Source organism: Dipodomys merriami, unplaced genomic scaffold (genome assembly GCF_024711535.1).
Source record: "Dipodomys merriami isolate MVZ:Mamm:240054 unplaced genomic scaffold, mDipMer1.0.p SCAF_35, whole genome shotgun sequence".
Lineage (NCBI taxonomy): Eukaryota > Metazoa > Chordata > Mammalia > Rodentia > Heteromyidae > Dipodomys > Dipodomys merriami.
In genome coordinates, this window is record NW_027205048.1 from 15,906,053 (window position 1) to 15,930,636 (window position 24,584).

A 24,584-nucleotide genomic window follows, 5' to 3' on the forward strand; every position below is an offset into this window, starting at 1 on the left:
GGGGAGCGCGGGGAGCAGGAGACTGCTTTTTCGTGGAAGCAGCAGTAAGAGCTAAGCTAGCAGAGTCCTTGTGGAAGGAAAGGGCAGGAGGAATATCAGAGAAAGGTCATTGACAGCTTTCTTACAGTTCCCAATCCAGGCTCTTTGAAGTCTTTCAGACCTTGAAGATGGTCTTGAAAAGCAGGACCAAAAACTCTTTAGTGAAACAAAACAAAACACAAACTGTTTGGTTAAAAAGTCAAGAAAAAGGGGGGGAAAGTCTCCCACTGTGCTATTTAAAAAGCATCTCAGAGGAAATGGTTTAAAAGTTTTAAAAGTTTATTTTTTGGCATCCAATAGTAATTACCAATATTGGCTTATCAGATGTGATGTTGGCAGTGTTGCCTGCTTATGCACAATTCCTCTGTAAGAGGAAGCCATGCCCCTGTCTGTCGTTGTAAATGTTTATCCATGCGTCTATCATCTATCCACTTATCATCCCTATCTATCTATCTATCTATCTATCTATCTATCTATCTATCTATCTATCTATCTTCCATTTATATAACTACCTATGTGTACACCCATCTAATTTTCTTACCTACCCATCTTCTCTAATTATTCCATCTATCCAACTATCCATTCATCCATCCGTCCATCCATCTTTGTAGAACTGAGGATTAAAGCCAGCACTTTGTACATGGCAAGCAGTCACACTACCATTGAGCTACATCCTCAACACCATGGTAAGGCCTTAAGTTCTCACCAGCCATTGGTGTACTCCTGTAGTCCCAGGTATGAGAGTGGCTGAAGTGGTTGGATCAGTTAGATATCAGTATAGCAGTGTGGTATCAGTCTGGAAAAAGCTGTGGAATGCAGATGGGTATCTCCCTCTCACTGTTGACTGTATTTTGTCACACTAGGTGCTTTACACCCCTCCCCAAAAGTTCTGTTCTGTGCTGGAGACAGCCAGTGATCCTGTGGCCTATTTTGGTGCCAGTCCTGGGGCTTGAACTGTCCCTGAGCTCCTTTGTTCAAGAATAGTGCTCTACCACTTGAGCCACAGTTTCACTTCTGGCTTTTTGGTAGTTAATTGGAGATAAGAATCTCACTGACTTTTCTGCCCAGGCTGGCTTCAAACCATGATCCTGAGATCTCAGCCTCCTGAACAGCTGGTATTACAGGTGTGAGCCACTGGTGCCCAGTTCTGTGGCCTAATTTGGTGGTCCATGGCACATTCATTTGCTGAGTGTTCACCAGATCAAGCCTGTAAGCAACAGGCAGCGTGCATAATGCTAAATCCCAGTGTGACCCTCTGAGTGTGCCGGTACAAGCGGCGTTGGGACTGTTGGTTGAGTTACTCACAGGCCGTGTCCTGCTCTGTGCCTATAGCCCTTGGCACGGAAGCTGGTCACTGCAAAAACCAAAAAGCCCCGTTTCTGCTCTCAGTGATAATTTTATGCAGTTGTCTAATTCATTCTCTTCATTGTGTTCTCTCTTGTTCTTTGGGCTTCCTCACTGGAAGCCAGAAATGCTTTCTCCTTCTGCCTTCTTGCCCGGCGTCCCTTCTTGATAACTAAGCCATCATTTATGTCCGCATCTCACAGGGCCTTGTCACTTAATAGTCTCAAAGTGACACTCATTAGAGGGAACCAACAATGGCTGTACTATGGGGGAGGGGGTGGTATTAAATTTCAGAAGTGGTCAGAGTCAGTTGTCCAGGGAACGTCCCATAATCTGCTTCCTCCCTCATCGGTGTCTTCAGGCACGCCCCTCACATGAGTCCTGGAAGTGTCTGCAGTTCATATTTCAGCTCTCGGGTTGCTAAAGTGAATTTAGATTTTCCCCTTTATCCACAGAACTCAATAACATCCCTTTTAAACATGTAAGTAACCACATGCCAGCATTTGGGGACCACCCAATTTAAGATTGCTATAATATGAAATTCGTTTTCCTAACCAACCCCAAGACCACCAATTGGTCAATCAGAGGCAAAATGGGCCCACACAGCTGCTGGGCTGACAAGCTGCCTTGCCCTAAGTAGCTGCTATTTGCTGTCTTGCAGCCACGGCAGATATGCTAAGGCAGAGCACGTAGCGCTGTGGTTTTGCCTGATGTCGGATCTCCAAGCAGACAAAGTAGGTTGATAGGGTGAAGAAATGAGGCTTTTCTTTCAAAAACACAAAGTCACTGTGACCTCCGAGTTTGGTGAAGCCTTCGGAGGCACCACTGCTTTCCCCTGCCTTGGGGGGGAGTGGTTAAGTGAAGTGACTGTTGGTGGAGCTAGCACTGCCCAGCTGGCATCATCGTCTCAGAGCTCCGATGGAACCGTCACCTGCTCCTCACCTGTCCTCTGCCCGGCTCTCAGCCACCCTGCTCTACCTGCTCTCCCCTGCTAGCGTGCTCAGCATTCGCTGCCAGCGTGCTGACCCGCCCTTCTGTATTTGACCAGCTGATGTCTGCCATGCCTCTTACAGAAGAGATGGCAGTTAATGTATGTGGATGCATTTCTAAAAATGAGCAAATGAGAAGCAAATTTAATTAAGAAATGATTTGGTCTTAGCAGATCTTTGAGAGTTAATTCAATTGGCTCCAGTGAAATTTCACATGCCTTCTCTGATAGGTAAACAAAACTTCAGAAAGCTCACTCCATGTCTTCTGCCCAGTGTACCATGGTCATGGGAGAGCAATTCCTCTATTACAGTTATTTGATAGAATCAAAGAATCTTGTGCATATAGAGAATGCTTGCCCAATTATTTTATTCTATCTTCCTGCTTTTTGGCTTCTGGATGTATACTCCAGGTGTGAGGAGCAGTCACAGTAACCATTGTTTTTCCATATTAGTCTGGGTCATTGCCGAGCAGGGAACTCTGACTGAGATCAACTCACAGATTCCTCAACTTTGAACACGTGCATCCTAAACATCCCTTGAATAAACTCATCTCCCCCGGCTGACTACCTCAGGGGAGGACGGCAGGATGCTCCCTTCCAGAACGTGATCAGAGTTGGTAGCATTCTGTAGCTTAACCACTTCTGGAGACCAAGCTGTGAACTCCAACCCAAGTTACTTAGAAACAGTGTTTGGGGCACATCCCATTCACAAGTTGAGGTGGGTCTTCTTTATCTTATTTTGTTACTTCTCCGTATGAAATTCTTTTCACGGTAGGCTGAAGTTCTCATAGTCCCTGCCGCCTCCTCTCAGAGGCAGGAATGGTGATCTTCTGGAGGATTAGCTCTGCACATAAACCCCATGAAGACCTCTAACTTGAGGGTGATTTTTGGTCATCCTGTGTAGTCCTACTCAGAGACCTTCAAGGATTTTGCTAGATGCCAACCCAAACCACCACCACACTTGATTCCTCACAGTTTATCCAGAGCTTGATGCTGTACATAGGTAAATAAAACCCATACCAAGCCCTCAACACACTTCAAATCTAGAAGACCTATTTTTACAAGATGAAGGAGTGTTCCCTATATTAGGGAATTACCTTGCTTGGCTTCGAAAGGCAACACTCTTTATACACCACTGCTGCAGTGTGCCTGCAAGCCTGCAAGCTGGCATCCCTCCTCCACCCCCAGCCCATCTCCAGCAAGTCTCAGCCTTTTGTGAGCCTCTGAACACCTCTTCCCATGGGTCATTTCCTCCTGTAGGATGGGCTGAAAACATCTCATTGGCCAGTCCCAGCCTGGTGCCCTCCATTGACTAAGTGCCTGGTTTTCTCCTGACTGGTAGAAAACTACTTCCCTCCTCCTGCGGTGACTTTATTGCTTTGAATTTCTCCCCCATATTTGTCCCTGTGGAACCTGCCATGAATGTCAGATTCTGACTTGGCTTTTTCTCTGTCTCTGTCCACTAGATTATAAACTCAAAGGAGGCAGAAGTTCTGTCTGTTCCCTCATGAACTTTCAATGCCCACATGGAAGCCTGGAGTTTAGTAGATGGTTAAGAGATACTTTTTGAATAATGATTTGATGAACCAATGAATGAGCATATGAAGAACTCTATGTACCAGTTGGTTACTGGACACAATGCCCTTTTGCTTATGAGAAGACAAACCAGACTTAGTTTTACACCATGCCTGGCTGAGTAAGGGGTGTGGCTTAGGTACAATAAGCCTCAGTCTATTAAAAGAATTTTCTCAACAAGTGGAGAGAAGGGCAGTCATGTTTGCTTCCCATACCCAGTTATGAAAATAAATGACTCAGCTTTGCACCTTACAGGTACCTCTTCACATGCTCAGAAAAGGTCACTGTTTTAGCCCTAGAGCCATCCTGGTAAACTTGTTTCTCAGAGAAACACCATAATGAACTCAATTACTTTCTTTAGATGATGTTGACAGATTCACTTTTACTGGCCCAGCAGCTCCTGAGATGTGGTGACACTATAATTCTGGGGAGTCTTTAGGTATTAGGGAAGGTTTTAATGCTTGTTTTCATTACAAAGAATTAAAGTGAAATGATAATGGTGGCTAATGGGGAAGATTCTTAGCTAGTGTGAGGTCCCTGCCTGTGTGGCGTCTCCTCTCCCAACAGCCAGAATGGACTGGTTGGCTCTCCGCTTGTCCTCGCTTGGCCCTGGCTCAACTCCACATTTGTTTCTTTATATTCTTTTCTTTCCTTACGGTCCTAGTCTGTCTCCTTGCATGCTACTTGGTACCTAGGGCCATGCATACTAGAGGAAAGGGAACACAGACCAATAACAACAACAACAACAACAATAATCTTCAGTCTCCACTATTATATAATGGAATATTAATGATTACATTATAATATTAATAATGTAATAGTATTCATAATTATTTGTCACTATTTTCAGAAAGCATGCAGATTTAGAAAGAGACAAACCACCAGGATGAATGGTGTTACTCAGGCAGGACTATTGTTTTTCCTTTAGGTTTATAACATATAAAAAACCAAGACAAATAGTAATTATTTCTTAGTGTGTCTGCCATCCGGCTATCTTATTATAAACAGGACGAAGCCTGTGATTTCTTTCACACATTCCTGCTGTCTGGGTGATCCTAAGTTGCAAAATGATGACAGGAAGGCCGGCACCTAGCCACTGGCTCCTGAGGCACCAGGAGCTGGCCGTTCATAACAAATACCATTTTCTTAGGGCTAAGCGGAGGCAGGCTGATTAACTTCTGTTCCTGGAGGAGAGTTAAGAAAAGCTTAAGCTATAGTTTATTGCAAATTAATGAAAATGAATTTCGGTGGCACTAGCTACCACACTGGAATGAAAAATAAGGGTGTTAGGAAAAAGGACGGAAATGGATATTCCTTCTGGCTGGCCTTTGTGTCTGCTTTGAGTTGGGACCCATGGAAGCATTTACAGAGGTTTTAATTTGAAGGTACCCATGCTATGCATTTGTCAGCCATCCGACAGTAAATACCCACCAAGGCTTTTATCTTTTATTTATAGTTTCTTTTGATGCATTTTTTTTAGAACAGCTTAGTTAACAATTTTTAAGTGAGAACTTACTCTTCTTGAAGCTTTTGTGCTTTTCTTCAAAGGCCTGACCTTGCATTTGTGTTTTAAACCAATGGTTCTGGGCTCTCCTCACGAAAGATTAAAATATTTGAATTTTCATGTGATTACTTGCAAAATCTCTGATGTCTCATCTGAAACCTATCTTTAGGGGGAGGTAACCTCATGCTGTAACCAACAGTAAACCGATCATATTTTTTCACTCCCAAGTCTTAGGGTCTCCTAGAGAGCCTTTCTACTTTGGATTGTTATTTTTGGGATCCAATCTGGCAGTCCTGGGTAGCTAGCATTTTGTGGGTACTCTGAGTCAGAATGCTTTGTGGGTGCTCTGCTAGGGAGGCTCCTGTGGTTGGTACTCGCCCTCAGATCCACTGGGAAATAGATCACAAACCACTTTTTGCATAGCTTAGCAGATATTGCATGGGTTTTTTTTAAAAGTATTTGAAAACTGGAACTTGCATTTCATCTTTTTTTTTTTTAAATCCAAATTCTGGAACACAGATCCATAAATTCCATAAACGTTCATGTCATGCCTTGAATTGCTCATTTTATCTGCAAATGGGTGTCTGAATTGCCTAGTGGCTCACTGGTAAGGTTTTTATTCACCTACCAACTTGAAAGGCTAGGGAGGTATTTGAAAGCTATTTTGGCATTCTGCACAGGAAGATTATTTAAATTACATTTTCAAGTATGTGCAATACCTACATGAAGCCCAAAGCATGAATGCGAAAATGTGCTTTATACACTTACAAATACATTCTGCTTTATTTTTTTCCTATTAGGGATGGAATGGCTTATTATTTGTTAAGAATGTAAGAATAGTATTTACAAAGTTATCTAAATATAAGTTATAAAGAAAGCTCACCATGACCCTCTGAATTAAATGAAAAAGAAATGCTAGAAAGGATATGATCTATGCCTTCATCTCCAAGCTACACAAAAAACGTAATAACTAGACTTGGACTCTAGCACCTGAATATTCTATCACGAACCTAGGAAAGCTATAAGTTGCAGCTGAAGAAAAAGAACAATTTTTTTGGAAACGACGCAGAGCGGCAACCTTGAAGGAGCGAGGCCGGCTCCAGCCCTGCAGCCTGACAGAAGAAAAGAGTTGATAAAGTGACCAGTGAAAGAAACAACATGGCTGCCACTGCATACGCTTTGGCAGAGATCTGTACAAATGGCGCTAGCGTTTTCTTCCCCTCTAAACTTGTAGGAGTATTTGAAGACAGGGACTAAGATGGTGATGGTGTTAGAAATTTCTGTAGAAGGTGCTCCTGGAGATGAAGGGAGCCTCTGGGGCTCCTTTTCTAATGAACACTTTCTTGTTCCTGTCAGAAAGTGTAGCTCAGCTGCGTGTATGCTCAGGACCCCAAATCTACCTACCCTGAGCTCTGCTCTGCAGAGGAGTCCACAGCACAGTGTCTGCATCCAGCATTTCTCCCTGCACTTCCAACACAAACCAACCAGAAGACAGAGCGTCCCCTGTCCGTGCCTGCTTCCTGTGAGCTCCCAAATTAACTTGTCTGACTGAGTGCAGACACCTCTGGGGACGGAGATCTTTGTCTTCCACAGAAATACATATACTTTTAATTTTTAATTAGTGGCCTTTTGAGACAAGGTCTGTAGCCAAGGCTGGCCTCAAACTCAGCGTCCTCTTGCGTCAGCTGTCCCCTCATATTGGGATTACAGGTGTGTGCCATCACACCTGGCTTCTGTATTTCTTTTATTCTCTGAAGAGTAGGCATGCCTAGGTCTCTGTTACAGAGGAAGAGGCTGAGGTCAGAAACGCTGCCCATGCAGTTAGGGCAGGATTACCAGAGTGACGTTCCCAGCCTGGGACTGGCTGGCCGTCCCCAGGGCCCTGGCTCTTCCACTCTGTGCTCCCCTCCCCACCCCGAACCTCAGCTCCTGAAGAGGGAGCACAGGCGAGCATGCAGGTGCCCGACCTCGGTCAGCCTGCTGCAACAGTTGAAAATGTTTTGGGTTACAACATCCGTCGAGAGAGAGACACCAAAACCAATTTATCAAGAACATTAGAAAATGAAGTGCTGACATTTTATCCCGTGCAAATCGCCAGTGCAGAGGGACAGGAGAGCATCTGGCAGAAAGCAGAACCGTTTTTGCTTCTGACCTCACACTGAGCGAGTGCTGCTTTCTCTGTGTCATTCTCAATCCCCTCTCTTCCTGAGCCCAGGAAAGCAGCCATCAACGCCCCGGAGTCTCCAGACATTGTGTTGAGGACCACAGGGACAAGCATGACACAGCCTAACGCCGCCCATCTCCTCCTCAGAGCCCATTCCAGCTACGCAGACGCAAGGTTTGATTTCAGTTGAGTGGTAGGTTTGGCAGGGATAGCCCAGTCATTCTTGTCCCAGTTTCTCCGGGGCTCTTGGAGCAGGGACTCAGGGAGTTGGTAAGTCAGACTCTTGATGCCTGATCTTTGTGATGCCTGGGTGTTTAGGCTGTAGCTGCACAATGTTCCACATTGGTTCTTTTTGCTCTGTGACTTAGACAAATTAAACTGTCCCCTCATGCTTCCCCCATAATCGGGATGCAGTATTTGTTCTGTTTGGGGATGGGTAATTAAATTCAGAGAGATTTCTTCTTCCTTGGCAAGATTCTTCTGAACAGCTCGTCAATACGAGGAGGAAGGAGAGAGTCTGTTCCTCCTTTCTCTCCAGCATGGATATCTAGGTCAGAGAAGTCACGGCCGTCAGAGCCATGCTGTGATGGCCGTTTATTCCTGCAGGGGGACACTGAGGCCTGTCTCACAGCTTCAGGAGCTACACTGAATGAATTACACACCTGCATTGCATATGTGTGTCACATACCCACACACTGAATAAATTACACACCTGCATTGCATATGTGTGTGATATGCCCACACACCTAATTCTAAGGCTGCTCCCTGAAAGTTACACACTTTGGTGAGCAGTGTCGCACACACTTGAACAAATTCAGTGTTTGTGAACTGTCTCACTGCCTGGTACAGTCTCAACCTGTAGAATTGCTTGGAGAAACCCTGTAAATGTCTGAACAAAGGGCACACTGGTATGCCTGCTGGTGACACACCCAGATCTCCTACACCTGTACTCTGACCTGAGTTTCAGCTGAGCAGATGTAGCTACTGACATAGCTATGTCAGACTCTGGCCTGTGGTCCAAATTTGTCTGCTGCTTATGTTTGTGAATTCTGTGTGTGTGTGTATGTGTATGTGTGTGTGTGTGTGCGTGCGTGCATGCGCGCGTGCACGTGCGCTTGTACTGGGGCTTGAACTGGGGCCTCACGTTATTGCTTGGGTTTTTCAAGACTGGCCCTTTACCATTTGAACCACAACTCACAGGTCTACTTCCAGTTTTTTTGTTTTGTTTTGTTCTTGCTTATAAATTAGAGGTTAGAGTCTCATGGGCTTTTCTGCCCAGCCTAGCTTTGAACCACAATCCTCAGATCTCAGTCTGTTGAGTAGTAAGTAGCTAGGATTACAGGTGTGAGCCACCGACATGGGCTTGCACATAACATTTTTATTGAAATGGAACTGTACACATTTGTACACAGATTGTCTGTGGCAAATGTTGGGGTATGATGATATAAACCATACAATAGCCCTGAAGCCTAAAATATTTCCTCTGTCATTCTGTGAGAAACCATTTGCAGACTGCCACGTAGGAATGCACTCTGGAGATCAGGCCTCTTCACACATGGCCCTTCGCACATGACCCTTCACACATGACCCTTTCTCACTTTCCTTCAGTCCTTTTTTTTATTATTTAAGAAAAATGAAGTTGGGTAAACATTCCTACAGGTTACTGCACAGCTATACACTAATTCCACCCTTCATTCCTGTCCACCTAGCCTTAAAAACCTAGAGGTGCAGTCCTCACAGGGCCTTTGAACTTGGGGGGTCCCTTGGATTTATTTTTTTTAACCACCACGTGTCCTGAGCTGGGGAGAAATGAGCCTTTGGCTCCTGAGAAGCAATCCTTCCCAGGCTGACCAGGTCCCCGCCTAACAAGCAGCCACCATGACTGAGTGGCAGAGATTATAGGAGACTGAGGAACTGGAATTAAAACCTTCCTGCAAGCTGTTAGAGGCTGCGGCTGACATTCTTTTAAATCCAGCCTCACATTTGCTCTGATTTGGTTAGTTTACCACAGAGCCCCTGAGGATTCGTGGCTTCCTCTCTGCCTCTTGGTCATGTGTAAGCCTGGGCTTGGCATAGAAGATGCTGGGGGAACCACAGACCGTGCAAGACGCTGCTTTACTCTCGGCAGTGATGTATTCTGATAACTGTGTGTTTTTGTCTCTGTGTCTGTGTATCTGTGTGCGCTCGCACGCACGTGTGCATGTGTGTATATTCTTGTGTCATGCCTGCCAGCACGGTGGCTTGATCTCAGGGCCTGGCTGCTGCTACCCCTTATCTTTTTTTTCTCTAACCTTTGAGCCATAGCTCTGCTTTGGCCTTTGTGGTGGTTAACTGGAGCTAAGAGTCTCATAGACTTCACTGCCTGAGCTGGCTTCCAACTGCAGTCCTCAGATCTCAGCTTCTTGAATAGCTAGGATTGCAGGCGTGAGCCACCAGCACCTGGCTTGCTTGATGATGTCCTTGAAAGTAGCTTGTAGGTTCTTAAATGTAACTTCTCACAGGGTGGGTTTCAAATCTTCTGTATATAGCCAAGCATCGTTATGCTGTTGAGAACACATGAAAACCTGAGTGTTTGCTGGACAGTCTTAGGAGAAGGCAGAGCTGTTCCCACCCAGGTGCTGTTACGTCTGCCACATGCATCAGGCCCGAGCTCACACAATGCTGACCTGCCCAGCAGCCCTGTCTTTGCCATGGAAAGCCGCGCTGCTCCTGGCATTGCTTGTGTTAAATCTGTGTCCCTCCTGCCCCATTCTCAGTCTGCAGTGACCACATTAGTCACGCAGTGGCCTGTGTAACCCTGAACTTCCTGAGAAGAGACAAGAATACGGAGAGCTCTGAAATAGGACAATTCTTGGCATTCATGCAAGCTGAGTGATACAAATACTGCCTGCACTGCATAAAGCAGAGCGATTTCAGTCAATTGCCCACACATTTTACAAGGGAGTAAAAGGCACAGTGTAGAATATGTCTGCATATCTGCTTCCTTGGAGAATGCATCCTACTGAAAGGCTCTTGATAGGCCCTGCCTTAATGCTGTGCCCACCGAGTGCTGGTTGTTGGTAGAGGCTTCAGAGAGAGCACATTTAAGCTAAAACTGCTCCTTCCTGAACAAAGACAGATCCGAAGCTCACTGAGGTTAACTGCCTAAGGTGAAAACTTCCTTTCCTTTGACCTTTCAGAAATGCACATAAGCAAATGAGACTAATGAAAGAATCCCATTAATCTAGAAGAGAAAGAAAATCCTGAAAGTAGTTCCGTGTTATACAGATTCTTTCCCAGAGTCAAAGCCCCTGGGAAGGGCTTCCCTGAGGAGCCCCATTGTGAAAATAAGTTCTATTAGAGAGATGCACTAAAGACAACAGATATGTTCCAAGAAACACAGAGGCTAAAGGATGCTGGCCAAACTCAAAGAGCATTATCAGCTTCTTCAGCCCTGTCCTGACATCATAAACAAGAGTAGTCCCAAGCCCTTATTGGCTTGGGTCAAACTGGGAGACTCAGAGGCCAGACTTGTCACTTAGACTCAGTTATGGGTTCAGAGGTGCCTTTTTTCCCCAAGACTTCTTAATGAGAGTGAAATTCTATGAAAAGCCCCTTGGTGTTTAATTGCAGGTGATGTGAACAGTTGATTCAACCCAGCTTCTCAGCACTGTCCCACTTAATGACCTGCAGGCCATTGGATATTTCCCAAAAACAACTTGGAAAAGGAGAATTGGTCGTGCAATTCTTTATTGTGTCACAGAAAGTCTATATAATAGTCCATATAAAGTAGAGTGTGTTAGTCTGGGTTTTACTTTGGTATGCAACTAAAGCACCCGTTTCCAAACTCAGCCAGAGACATAAAGTAAGCTCTATAAATTTCCTTGTTTTCATGGGCCCTCTCCCCCACTTCTCCTTCAGAGATTGGTTGTTTGCTTTTCACAAGTTGATGTTGATGTCCTTTGACTTTGCTGTTTTGCTCAAGTCACTGCTAGCTATATTGGCCATTGTAGAATGTACGCCTGGGAAATAAGCAGATGCTACCACGTGCTGTCAGATCTTACAGATAGATGTTCCAGCGCAGCACGGCTCTTGGCTGGTCTTTCTACTCCCCAAAATTTTGCAGGACCCCAGCCTGAGGAGGAGGGGTAGGGGGTTCTACTTTGCCTTCCTTAGACTCTGCTGCCCTCCTCAAGATTCTAACCTGGAAAAGAGGGCTGGGAACTTTGAGGTGCTGCCAAATGAATGACCTTGGGCCCAGAGAGCCGCCTTGGAGTTGGAACCTCTTGCTTCGTTGTGGCCTGTGTACCTAGGGCCCCAGGGTGGAGGTAGAGGTGAAGCTCTCACACTTGATGAGGGTCTCCTACTCTGTGTGCTTGCTCTGGTACTGAGTGCTTTTCCTTGGTAGTGATTAATTCCAAAGTGAAGTAACCCTGTGCGCCTTGATTTAAGGTTCTGTGTCCTTAGATGGCCACGAGCCAGGCTTTGTGCCAGGTTTTGATATACTGGAATGAAAGGCTTTCTTGGGATACTTCCTCTGTGTATATTGCTTGTCCTATCCATATTGCTATGAAGCAGTTAAAATGTGGCCATTGTGCCTGAGGAACTGAGTTTTCAGTTTTTACTAATGGTGAGTTGGTATTTCAGTGGCTCATGGGCAGACACCCACTCTATTGGACAGAGAAGCTCTGGGGCTTTAAGGCATACTGTTGGGTGGTAGTCTATATGTTGAGCATATTGCTGGAACACACTGATCATGCTAGATATCAGTCAATCCTAAGTGTTCAATTGCCATCAATCCAACTGTCTCTTCCCATCCCAAACTTCACTGGCCTGGAAGACTATGCCTTAGCCTCTAGCATGCATTGTCCCATGGAGTCACTTCTGTCATTGGGCTGTACACCCTGAAGGTCACCTGTGTAGTCCTTGCTCTCCCTGTAAGATGAGCAGTGAGACACAGAGAGGTACAGTGCTATTTGGGTATCCAGGGCCAGGATCCTGCCCAGATTGGCCTCCTGAATCTTAGGAGCACTTCACTGTTCAAAGCCTGTCTCACACAATCGAGAGCAATCTGGTCTGAAAACCAAGTCCCATACTTGTTCTAATAATAGAAGAGATGCCCGGCCTTTTAAGCATGGTTTTCCTTCTGTAGTGTTCCTGTGGATGCTTAGCAATACAAACATTGACGTTTGGTTTGACATTGCTGGATGAACTTCATTCTTCATATGATGATGGGGGTGTTGCTCCTCTATGCTGTCTACCTTATGTCAAAGTCAGTGATTAGCTCATTGTTTGTTTTAGATACTACAAATTCAACCCAGACACTTGTACATGGGAGGCATGTGCTGTACTTCACAACCACATCCTCCTCTGGAGCTTTTTTTTTTTTTTTTTTTTGTCGGTTGTCGGTCGTGGAGCCTGAACTCTGGGCCTGGGCGCTGTCCCTCAGCATTTCATCTCAAGGCAAGCGCCCTACCACTTGAGCCATAGCTCCACTTGTAGCTTTTTTTCTGCTTATCTGTTGCTGAGGAATCAAACCCAGGGCCTCATGCATGTGAGACAGGCACTCTGCCACTGAGCCACCTTCCCAGCCCCTCCACTGGAGCTTTTAATGTGGACATGGGACTGGGGCCTAGTGGTCTACAGATTCCTGATGTGACCCTCCTCCCCAGCCTGTCTCGTTCTTGCTCGGTATGGATTCAAGAATGAATGACTGAGATGGGGTGAAGATGAAGATGTGATCACAAGATTCAACTAGGCCTCCTGAAAGTTTGTGATGTTGGTTTACAGCCATACCACCCTAAAATGCATCCAATATCATCTGAAAACCCGACGGATGCTATTAGACTTCCTATCAATCTCCTGCTTAATTATATTTCGCTAGCAGCTCTTTTGCTTAATAACAACCACAATTTTGTGTAACCTAGAGGTTGGGGGTGGATATTGAGAATTAGCTCATTCTGCAGAGCATCCCCTGTACCAAGCAGAAGCATCTGGAAACTAGGGCAGGGGCTATACCAGGTACCTGGCCATCGAAGGCAACACCGCGGCTGCCTTCCTCCCCTGAAATGTGGGGCTGTTTCTTCTCCATTGCCTGTGATAAGCCAATGATATGTAGTTAACCAAGGCCAGCCCCTTGGGAGTCACGTGCTCCATGCTGCCCTGGTAATGCACTCCTGGCCAGCTGGCCTGCCTGCCTGCCTGCCTTTATGCTGCTCTCTGTTCTCTTCCCCCACAGAGGAAGGGTGCAGGTCACACAAGGCAACAGATCACTCCCTCTGATCCAACTGCAGAACACAGGCTGGAGCAATTCCAGACGCTTGCCGGAGGGAACGGCAATGGGAAGGCCAAGCTGTTCAAATACAGGCGGACAATCCAGGGGCTCCGTGCACAGGAGCACCGAGTGAGAGCAGCACTGGCAATCTGCATCAGCCTGCTATGGAGCTCAACAGCTGGGTCTGTGTTCAGGGCATTTGTTCCTAAAGTTGCTCTGTACAGGATGGTCCAGTCCAATACACAACTCAGCAGGGCTGGCTGTGAAGTTGGTGTTGTGCCCTGTGCAGTCCGGCCTGATAGGGTGGGCAGTTCGTGGGGCCAGCGGTCTGCGTCCTCATGGTGAGGTGAGACTTCTCTAAGGAGGAGGGGCATTGTGGCTTTGTGCTTCAGGAAAATATATCGCCTATTATTTAGAATCTTATATAGTGCTGGATATAATGCCATTTTGATTATTTCTTATGAGTTCATAAGTCAGCATTAACTTTCTCCAATGCCATCTGAAAAATAGGTTTTCCTCCTCCATAATGTGATTTCTAAGAGGCACATAGCTTCTTACCTAGGTATTTTACATTGGAATATAAATCACATATTATCACAATCATAAATGCATAATCCTAGAATAAAAGATAAGAGGCATCAAGTTGTGATCTGAGTCCAGGTGAATGCCAGCCCAGTTGACTTGAAAAGTGCGCCTGGCATGAGACCTGGTCCCTTCAGCTCTTTGTAACCCTCAAAGCTTGAGGCCTTTAGACTACAGCCTGCTGACGAAGAGCTGGCATTCTAGATGGAGCCCTCCCCCCCCCCTGCCCACCCCAGGTGACAAGACCCGGCAAGCGTACATACCCTTCCCGGTGGGCCTCTCCTTTCTCCAACTCCTGGATCACGCCCAGGAGCACCTTGATGGTCTCTTGACTGGAGCTGATCAAGTTCTCCATCACCTGAAGCTGGGCCTTGAGGTCCACCACTTCCGTATGAGGCACAATTTGTTGGCTTTCTTCACTCGCCGCCACGGCCGTGGGACTGGGCTGGGGCTGCGGGGTCTGGCCACTACATTCGGGGGACAGGCACGGCGCCGGGGGCGAGCAGGCCGGCGCGGGCCCCTGGGGCCTCTGCAGCCCGTTGAGCTGGGCAGCGCGCCTGGGCTCCTCCTCCGCAGGGCAGAGGGACCACTGGCTGGCTGCGGCAGAGTTTGACAAGCCAGGCTCGGGGGTCCTGGCATGCACGGCGGGCGGGTACTCCGCAGCAACCTCGGTCTTAAACACCCTCCCGTGGGCAGGCGGAGTGGGCTCCTCGGAGTCCGGGGTCCCGCTGCTGGGCCTGGCTCCCCCCTCTAGCTGCTGGCCAGGCTCCTCAGAGGGTAGCCCGGAGGAGCTCTGGAGCAAAGGATCGGGATGGCTGAGCGCCTCGGGGTTCTTAAAGGGCTCGGCACAGTTCACCCCGAAAGGCTGTTCCAGAGCGTTCATATGCTCGTGGGAGTGGAACACCAAGGCGGTGGTCTTGTGGACGCGGCCCGCGCTGCAAGGCCGGGTGTCCCCCAGGGGTCCCGCTTCTCCCCTCTCCCTGGTGTCCGTGAGGAAGCCATTGTCCTGGCTTCTGCAGGGATCGGCGGCCGGGCCTCCTTTGAGGCTCCCTTTCTTGCGGTCCAGGGGGAAGGTCTGGTAGCACTTCTTTAGGTCTGGAGAGGTCTGCACCCCTGTGCTCTTGGTGACGTTGGGGATGGAGCGGCGTGCAGGCACGGTCATGTACTTGCGGTAGGCCGCCCTGCAGGACACAGGCTTGGCCTCTGGCCTCTCTATCCCTGGCCCCGAGGAGGCGAGCTGGGGGTCCCGCTGCTCGTTCTGAGCCTCACAGATGTCCTTGAAGCGCACCTGCAGGGCTTTGTTTCGCTTCTTGATCTGTCGGTTGGGGTCCAGTGCGTATTTCATCTCCACTTCCACTTCCCGCTCGGGCGTGGTGAGCGGGCAGCTGCCGGAGTCCTTGCTGACCATGGTTCCTGCATGCAGAGACAGCAACAGAGGCGTCAGGGGGGAACACATGCAAACGCCGCCTCTGCACGTCCAGCCAAACCACCGCTGCCGGCTTCCTAATTATTTTTAAACAGGTGGGTCGGCCTTTATGTTAAGGAAAATCAGACAGGCGGGGAGTTGCTGGCAGGCACAGCGTGAAATGCTTCTCAGATATTAAAGCCTGCTTGGCTTTTTCCAGGTGGGATACTCTTGGTTTTCTTTTGATAGTAATACATGTTTCCCCATTAGGCAAACCTTTTTTTCACTATATTCATCAAGAAGCCCAACGCTTCCGCCTTGTCTGCTTTGCAAATTATCTTTTCACATGGGTGTCTCCACTCCAAAGACAGATGGTTTACCAAATGCAAACTTTATTTGTGGGGTTTTCTGTTGTTGTTATTTTGTTTTAAACTATGATTGTAATGGAAGAGAGCTGCTGTTTCACAGACTGACTGAAGACTGGTGGTCCCAAGCAAGCTTGGGTGGACAGCGCTGGGGTAAGGAACTAGACAGACAGTTCAGCTCAGCTGGCTTGCCTTCCCTGGGCATTTTGAACACAGATATACATCATGGCGCAGTGCTTGACGTCTCATGAGTCAACCTCAGCCCCCAAAGCAATTTGGGTTTCTCTACCTCTACAAAAATGGCTGAAACAACTTTTTCCTTTGATTCCATGAAGAAGTGGTATTTGCAACTACTTAGAAAGAGAGAGAAAGAGACATTATTCATTCTAGAAGCAAGTTTTGTGTTTTGATCATCACCTCTGGAAATGAAAACAATGGTAGTTGTTTGAGTATTTAAATCCAGAAAGAAGAAAAACTTGCGAGGCTTTATGATAATCATGCAAATTCATCCTGGGCTGAATTATTAAATGCAGCTAAAGAGATGCAGGTGGCAACGAGGCCTCTGGGGAACACCAGAGGGGTGAATGCCTTCACTTTATTAGCAGATTCACAGCTGTGTACTGCACATGCAAGAACTTTTTTCTGGGATGAACTTAAAGCCAGATGAATGTAAGCAGGCTGTGAGTTAGCCTGTGTGCAGTGTAGACCTGGCCTTTGAGCAGAAGAGTCTTCTGGGAAGGACAACACTGTACGGGCCCAGGCATCTGGAACCAAATCTCCAGTGAGTCAAGGTCAAACACAAATCTACACACCACGCCCAGTGCCCACAGGCCTCACACCATCCTCACAGGGGCTACACACCTAGTGGAAAGATCTGGAACAGAAGTTCTTGCTTCTGTGGTAGTCACCACTTACAGGGTCAGTGAGCCTGTGGGTAGGTGGGTGTTCAGCTAGTCTACATATGAAATACCATCCTTATAAGTGCCTCTGAAGTCCTGGCTATTCAGGAGATCTGAGGAGTGCAGATCAAAGCAGCCCAGGCAGGAAGGTCTGTGACACTCTTATCTCCCATAAATCAGCAAAAAGTCAGAAGTGGAGCTCTGGCTCAAGTGGTAGAGCACCTTTGTTGAGCGGAAAACCTAAGAGGTATTGCCCGGGCTCTGAGTTCAAGATCTAATCCTAGGATTAAGAAAGACAAAAAGCTACTGAAGGTCAGTGCCAGGCCTGCTATTCCATGGAGGAACACAGGGTTCTAAGAATGCATGTCACTTGTTGAACAAGCAAGAAGCACAGTCCCTGCGGCAGAACATCGCAAATCAACACTGTTTCTAATAGACCCGAGGTGTCCATCAGCCAGGACCCAGAGCCCCCACGTCCTTAGTCCACACGGACTCACACTACCTGCAGCAGGCCTGGCGGCTCGGTGAAAAGGAAGAAGACAGGATACCACCGCACGACGCGGAGCTCCTCAAGTCACCTGTGCCTGTCAAGCCGCCGGGCCTTGTCATTTCCCAAGCTGCACCAGTGCTTCCTAAACAGAAGGCTCTAGAAGAAAACCAAGTCCGTAACTTAGGCTGAGAACCAGCTGGGGATCATGTGTGGGCATAACAGAAAGCAACCCGTGACGTGTGGTTCTGCTTAGACCAGGCTTTCTCAGCCACCACACTACTGGTGTTTTAGTTTAGACAACTTGCTGTTGTCGGAAGTGCTGTCCTGAAGAGTGGGGCTTCATCACCATCAACAGTATCAGCCTGGCTTCTAACTACCCAAGAGGAGGAGGACACCAGTTAGAAACGACACTGCTAACTGAGTTCAGGGGCCTGAGATGCCTGCGCTAGCCTGGATGCCTGCTCTGTGGTACCATTGTGTTCAGGAAGGCGAGGCTTGCAGAGAAAGCAGAGAAGTCTGGTGTTTTTCTATGTGCTGAGGATATTTGCACACCTCCGTCATCTGAAACTCTACCCACAAGTAGCTTTTTATGAAGGAGACCAAAAGCAAGGACAGACCAGAGGTGCATCAGCATCCTGGCTCATTCTACTGGGACACAATGACAGGTGTGCGGGGCAGGGTATGTCTGCTGGCATAGATAATAGATATCTTTCAGAAGCACTTTTCCCAACAGGTTAAAAAGATGTGCACAAAGGAAGTTGGTGTGGGGGAAGAGGATGGGCAAATTAAACCTTAACCCTCAGTGCTATCTCATATCCATGCCGTCCAGGTGTGTCAGAATGCATTGTGCCATCATTCTACAGAAGGCCTTCATACTAGGAGAAATTTGAAAGAGAGAGCATTTTTACAAAAAGCAATTTACTAGTAATTTTTCAGCCTTTTCCCTGCCACTACTGAAAAATGTGTGTCTGAATAAGTTTGTCCTGCTATGCTATTCATCATCACGATTTGCCAGGAACTGCACCGAACCCATTTCTGACATCATTTCTGCTGGTTTGGAATGCCATTCTGAGTGTTGGTCCCAACCATTGAACACATAAAGACAAATCAGAAGAATTAATTGTTGGTGGCTAAATAGTAGTGGTGGAAAAAAAAAATCTAAGCCCTTCTCTTCTTTATGGAGCTGCTAAGTACATGGAATTAATTGCTTTATTTGTAATACTGGTGGCAGTACTTAGGACATTTAATCAGTTTATTTTGTTTGATGTAGTCCTCACTGGGAAGATACCCAGAAACTCCAGCTGCTGATTTATGTTGACTTCAGATGAGATGATGACTTCTTCTTGATGTCTGGATGGCAGTTCCTAAATGTTTGGGTGGAATTTTACTCGGCATTAGGAATTACATCTTTGGGGGTTTTATTTACGGCATATTTCGGGAGGGGAAATACTTACCAAGACTGCTAGTAAGAAAGTGACTGTCAGGAAACAAGTAGTGTGGAATATTGTCCCTGAGACAACGGGACCTTCTCACCTGTGGACACCTTCCTGTGTTCCATCCGTGCAATGAAAACACATGCTACCGTGTCACAGAACCCTTGCAATCAGTGTGGCTCACTTGATGGTTGTCGTTTTCTGTGCCACTACGGAGGTTTGAAGTCAGGACCCTGCACTCATCTTGGCTTTTTCATTCAAAGTTGATGTTCTCCTAGTTGTGCCATACCTCCACTCCCTCCTTTTTGATGGTTAATCGGAGGTAAGAGTCTCATGCACTTTCCTGTCTGGGCCAGCTTTGAACCATGGTCCGCAGATCTCAGCCTTCTGAGTAGCTAGGATTATAGGCGTGAACCTCCAGGGCCTGGCTCCAATATGGCCTACTTTTGTGTCCTAACCAGCCCTCACCTTCCCTGTGCTCCACTTCATGTTCTCCTTTGACCCTCATGGCAGGCTCATGGGGGCCAAGATCGTGATCTCTGCACTGGAGACCTAACTCCTAACCTTGCTTGGAGTCACACAACTAACGGGCTGTGTGCTGTACCCAGTACTTAGGCCTATGACCTGGGCCCAGACACTGGACTACAGTGTGCCTTGTCACTTGAAACAACTGTAGTCACCTTCCAAAAGCATCAAGTAGCTAAAAATGCAGTTTTCTCAGCCTGTTGCCAATAACACACCTGGTCCAGTAACATAGCCATCCTGAGAACACAGACGTAGCACACACCTGGCTGAGAACGCACACCGAGAGCATATTTAGCCTAAGAACACATACCTAGATGGGAAACACATCTGGTCTGAAAACCCAGACTTAAGACAGTGAACCCTCGGCCTGCAACTCCAAACCACAGTGCGGGCTGCTGTAAGTCTGGAGGGAGCGGGGATCCAGTGGCCTTTGTAACAATGGCTCCTTGGCCAGGTCACCCCCATGGACCACAGACCAGCACTTATGTTCTTAGAGTTAATTTCTCAGCTCCAGAGCTGCAGGAGGCATTCATACCATTTATTGTTCCTGGGAAAGTCATGTGGCCGCCACTGCCCTGTGCCAGCTCAGGGTGAAAGTGGCAAGTCATGGCCGGGCCCATCCAGCCCCGGGAGAGCTAGGTGTCGAGGAGCTATTGAGAATATAAATGTCTTAATTACCTGCAAACTAAATTTCATGATCAAATGTGAGCTGTAAATATATGTCTTATATTTTTAGATTGGCGATGTAGACTCATCTCTGCATATATACTGGTTTAGATTAATAGCTTAAATAAAAATGTTCATCTCAACGTACAGAAGTGAATCATGGGAGCAACTAAATGGCTAACAATAGGTAAAACAGTAAAGTAAATTATGATGTGCATTCACTCAGGGCAGCCATTAAAATGATAATTATAAAGATTATTTAGTATCACAGAAATCCACTTAGGAAATAATATTAAGTGGAAGAAAATAGTCTACCAAATTTTATTGGAGAAACAAACAAAAGTGGTCATGCACTGGTATTAAAACCGTGTGATCTGGGAGAGATTTGCTTGTTCCTATGTTTCTAATTGGCGGGTGCAGTGTCATCGCCTTGCTTTGTTAGTTTCTAGAGCATGGAGCATAGGCGGTACTCACCTTGAGTCCCCGCAAAGCATGAACCCGTGTTAAAATGAGAAAAACCCAGAAAGGGACAGGTGTGGGGAAAAGCAGTATCTTTTATTATGTTGGAGGAGGCCTGAATAAGGAAAGAAAAGGAATTACAAGTAACTACAGTGCATGTGTGCGACCTTTGTACATAGATAGTAATAGATAGATTTTATGTGTTGAGCAGATCTGTTGACACTGCTAGGAATCAGGTCCTGCCGGTTTTAGTAGAAATAGAATGGACTTGTCCTGTGCACTTTGTTATGCTTGGCTAGGGATGTCCATCACAAAATCTTTGGTCTAATCTTGACAAGGCAGCTCCTGATGGCCAATATAGGTTTTTTCATAGTAACAAGTTTATATTAAGTAAATCCAAATCATAATGTAATTTTTGAAAGATAATCACATAAGATCCAGGAAAAGGATTCCGCACTCCTGGTAGAAAGAGTCCATGAGACTCTGTACATTTTAAAATGTCTGTCCTGTTCCCACTGGCTGAGATGTAGGTGTCATGACACTTTCCTCTGACAGGTGGCGCTAGTAAGCAGGGTGGGCTGGCCTACATTTTGGGGGTGTCACTTGGCCTACAGGCTAGGCAAGTGATCTGAACGTGCAAGGAAGACTATGAAATTATTGGTTTTCCTAGTTGCTCTCCCACTGCTGAGACACCTTGGAGTGAAAGATGCTGGCTGGAGTTCAAAATTAATTGGGTCAGGATTTTATTCCATATGCTGCAGGAACGCTTGAGCATTCGGCTCTGAGTGGGAGACTGGTAAAAATGGGGATGCCACTCTGGCACATAGCTTCCCACGGGGGAAGGCAATTAGACGGAATCCCACTTGCTCAGCACACCACTCTGAGCGGGGAGGGAGCAGCGTGCCTCGGACTCGCTCGGCTCTATGAGTCTTCTTTCCTTGGGGCAAAAGCACCTAGGATAGATTCTGGACTGTGTCTTAGTTAGATTCATCATCCAGCTTAATTTCCTTTAATACCCTGAAACGATGTTTTTCTAGACATGTGCCCCTTCAAAGATCACTGATGAAGAGGCCTGGAAAGGGGGCAGCTCAGTACCTCAGATGTACTTTTTGGTGGTAGATCACTGTGGGGAGTTGGGGGGGAGGTGGGAGGGAGTAGGGTCCTGATGACTGTCCAGCCTGAAGTCAGGAAGGAGAGGCATGCTTGGAGCTTCAAGGCAGGTTTGGAGGCAGAAGAAAAGCCTCATTAGATCCTTCCCTGTACACAGCTCTCTGATTTTAGAACGTACATTTCACTACCAGAAAGGCTACAATGGAGTATTCCAGCCAGAGTCCCACATCTGCCTGTAGGCAGTGAACCATGGGTCTCATGCAGGGCTGGACGATGTGGGCTTGGTTTGGAGGTTTGACAAGAAACATAGGATGGCCCTCTTCCCCAGTCCAGACTTTCCCTCTTCATTTGTGTTTCACTATTTACTCAGTTCTATGACTTCCAGCTCATACGGGCGTTAACCTTTGCTTATCCACTGTCCAAACGGAATATAAATGAGTAGAAATGAATTAGCAAAATTTTATGATGTTGGTAAAAATCAACTGGAAAGCATGCCCCCTCTGAATTAGTCATTACAGAGATGTAAAAAAATTACCCTTGTTTGCAGCAGTCAGCTTTGCTAACCAACAGTGGCCAGAAAGAGTCCAATAAATGTGGTTCCATCAACTCCAAATGGTCTGGAAGGTTCGGAAAGGAGATAACTAATCTCCCTTTCCTCCCCACTTCGACCAGGGCCATTACAAAAAAATGTGAGACATTGGCTTCGTGAGTGTGGCTCCTTAGGGCATTAGGTCACCAAAGCCAGTGTCCCCGGGGGGTTCCAGATAGCTAAGCGCTAGTCAGCTGGTCACGTGGGTCCCGTTAGAGATGGGAGAGTCCGTAGAACCCACACAGGTGGCGTCTCTTTATGACACAGTTCATGATACCCTCAGTCTTACGAAACTGATGTTCTGCAATAGCCCTGTGGCAGATGACAGAAAGACAGACAGACACACATCAAACACACTTAAGAAATGCCATATTTTATCTCATGCTATATCTGAAACTAAAGTTATATGATTAAGTTTTTTCCTCCTGAAATGACTTGTATGTCAAAGGAATACATTTTCCCTGCTGTGGTCCAGGTTGGTCTCATGAGGTTATAGGAACACCCAGGGCGGGATTTCTGCTTTGGGTACCTTCTCACTGCAGCTGGAGTCATTCAGCACCGAGCATGGCAGGCCTTACACGTATTGACTATCTGTTCTCATAAGGATCTCATACCACCCATCCTGTATTTCCCTTGGTTTGGCCAGCTGCATTGGGCTGTGATGCCAAAGAGAAAGAGAACTTCTCAGGATTGGCTATTATTTATGAGAAATAGAATGTAGAGAAAAATGAGCTCCACCAGGAGTGCATAGACACAGTTGTAATAAGGCTGTAGTTAGTGACTGACATGGAAGGCTTCAGAGGTCTCACTGGTGTGGTCTTATAGGGAAAGACTGTCTTCCATGGACTTCTCCAGGTTTTCTTCTGATTCATGGTCTACAAATGAGTCGAGGCTGGTCCTATTGGGAGTGAAACAATTAAGACTAGCCCATGGTGTGAAATGGAGGAGACTTTTTCCTCGTTCCTTTGGAGCTGATGGTCAGAACGGGACCTCAGCAATAGCTTTTCCCTCTGCAGACAGCTGTCCGTGTAGACCAGAGCTCATTCTGGGGGGAGGCAGTGTGCAGCTTGGGAAGTGTGGGTGGTGGCAGGTTTGCATAGGGCAAATTTTAGAACCTAAATGTCACCGGAGGGGTGGGCAAGAGATTTTTCTTTTCATTTTAATTTGTATATTATGTTCTTTAGTCTCTGAATCCAGATAGCTGTCACAACTCATTCCTTACAGTAAGTTCCCCCATCACCAATTCTGGTGTCATTTTCTGTTTGGTCAAGTCAGTTGGTTCTTTTACTCTTTGCTTGACTAAGAGCGACAGTGAATGTCTGTCTTCTCTGTTCATTAAAAAAAAGAGAGAGACTAGATACTTTTAAAAATATAAAGCCACATGCTTCCTTCCCTTGCTAAGTTCCACCGTGATGTCTTCCTGTGCATGAGAACCTCAGCGTGTGTCTGGCAGCTTGGAGGGCTTTGGGGGGCTTCTGGGAGAGGGAGTGAACCCAGGGAGGCCTGAAACCTGGGGGGGGGTCTATATCAATACCCAGGGGCACAACTGCTGGGCCTCCCTCAGCTGGCCCTTGCAGGAAAGGTAGCTGGGCTTAAAGGCAGTGCTGAACTGAGCCCACTCCCATGGGTCCAACAGGCCTGTCCTTGGCTTAGAAGAGCATAGAGGCTACTGATGCTCTCAGCCAGAGGAGGTCCTCACGGGGGCCACCAGTGTCCTTCCTGGCTTCCACTCCCTCATGCGGCCCCAAATCCAGCCATCACCATCTCGTACCCCCAGTGATTCGCTCTCCCTTGTGCTGCTTCTTTTCCTGAATCCCTCCTTCCTCTGCACACCTTTCCCATCCTGACTCCCCCCCCCCCCCCCCTGTGCCTCTGCCGCCCTCCCTCTCTCCGACTTGCAGCTCCGGGGCCCATGTATTCCAGCTTCTATTCTCCCCATCTTGCAGCTCCGGGGCGGCTTCTATTCTCTCCGTCTACCAGCTCCAGGCCCCATGTACTCCAGCTTCTCCGCTCTACAGCTTTGCACAGGGGCACTTCCAAAACCAGGTCCTTTTTATTCAGCTGGTGTTGTTACCCACCCTGCTTATTTCTCTAGATTTCCATCACTGTTAGAAGTTCTCCAGCTCCTGAGGCTGAACACGTCCCTTCGTCATCTCTAGAACACACCAGGGTCATCCCTACTTCTTGTCTTCAC

The 24,584-nt window shown here is 47.0% G+C and overlaps 2 protein-coding genes across 3 annotated transcripts in view; one reads left to right on the top strand and one right to left on the bottom strand.

Moving 5' to 3' along the window:
* Positions 1-24,584, top strand: part of LOC138803983 (dedicator of cytokinesis protein 1-like) — a 231,270-nt gene that overhangs the window by 200,315 nt on the left and 6,371 nt on the right. The gene's annotated exons all lie outside the window — the stretch shown is intronic.
* The window catches only part of LOC138803984 (inhibitory synaptic factor 2A-like), a 56,257-nt gene that overhangs the window by 22,216 nt on the left and 9,457 nt on the right, over positions 1-24,584 (bottom strand). For both annotated transcript variants that reach the window (XM_069988294.1, XM_069988293.1), the window contains exon 2: positions 14,713-15,862. In XM_069988294.1, the coding sequence (XP_069844395.1) occupies positions 14,713-15,857 (1,145 nt within the window). In that variant the 5' untranslated portion in view covers positions 15,858-15,862. The remainder of the gene's footprint in view (positions 1-14,712; positions 15,863-24,584) is intronic.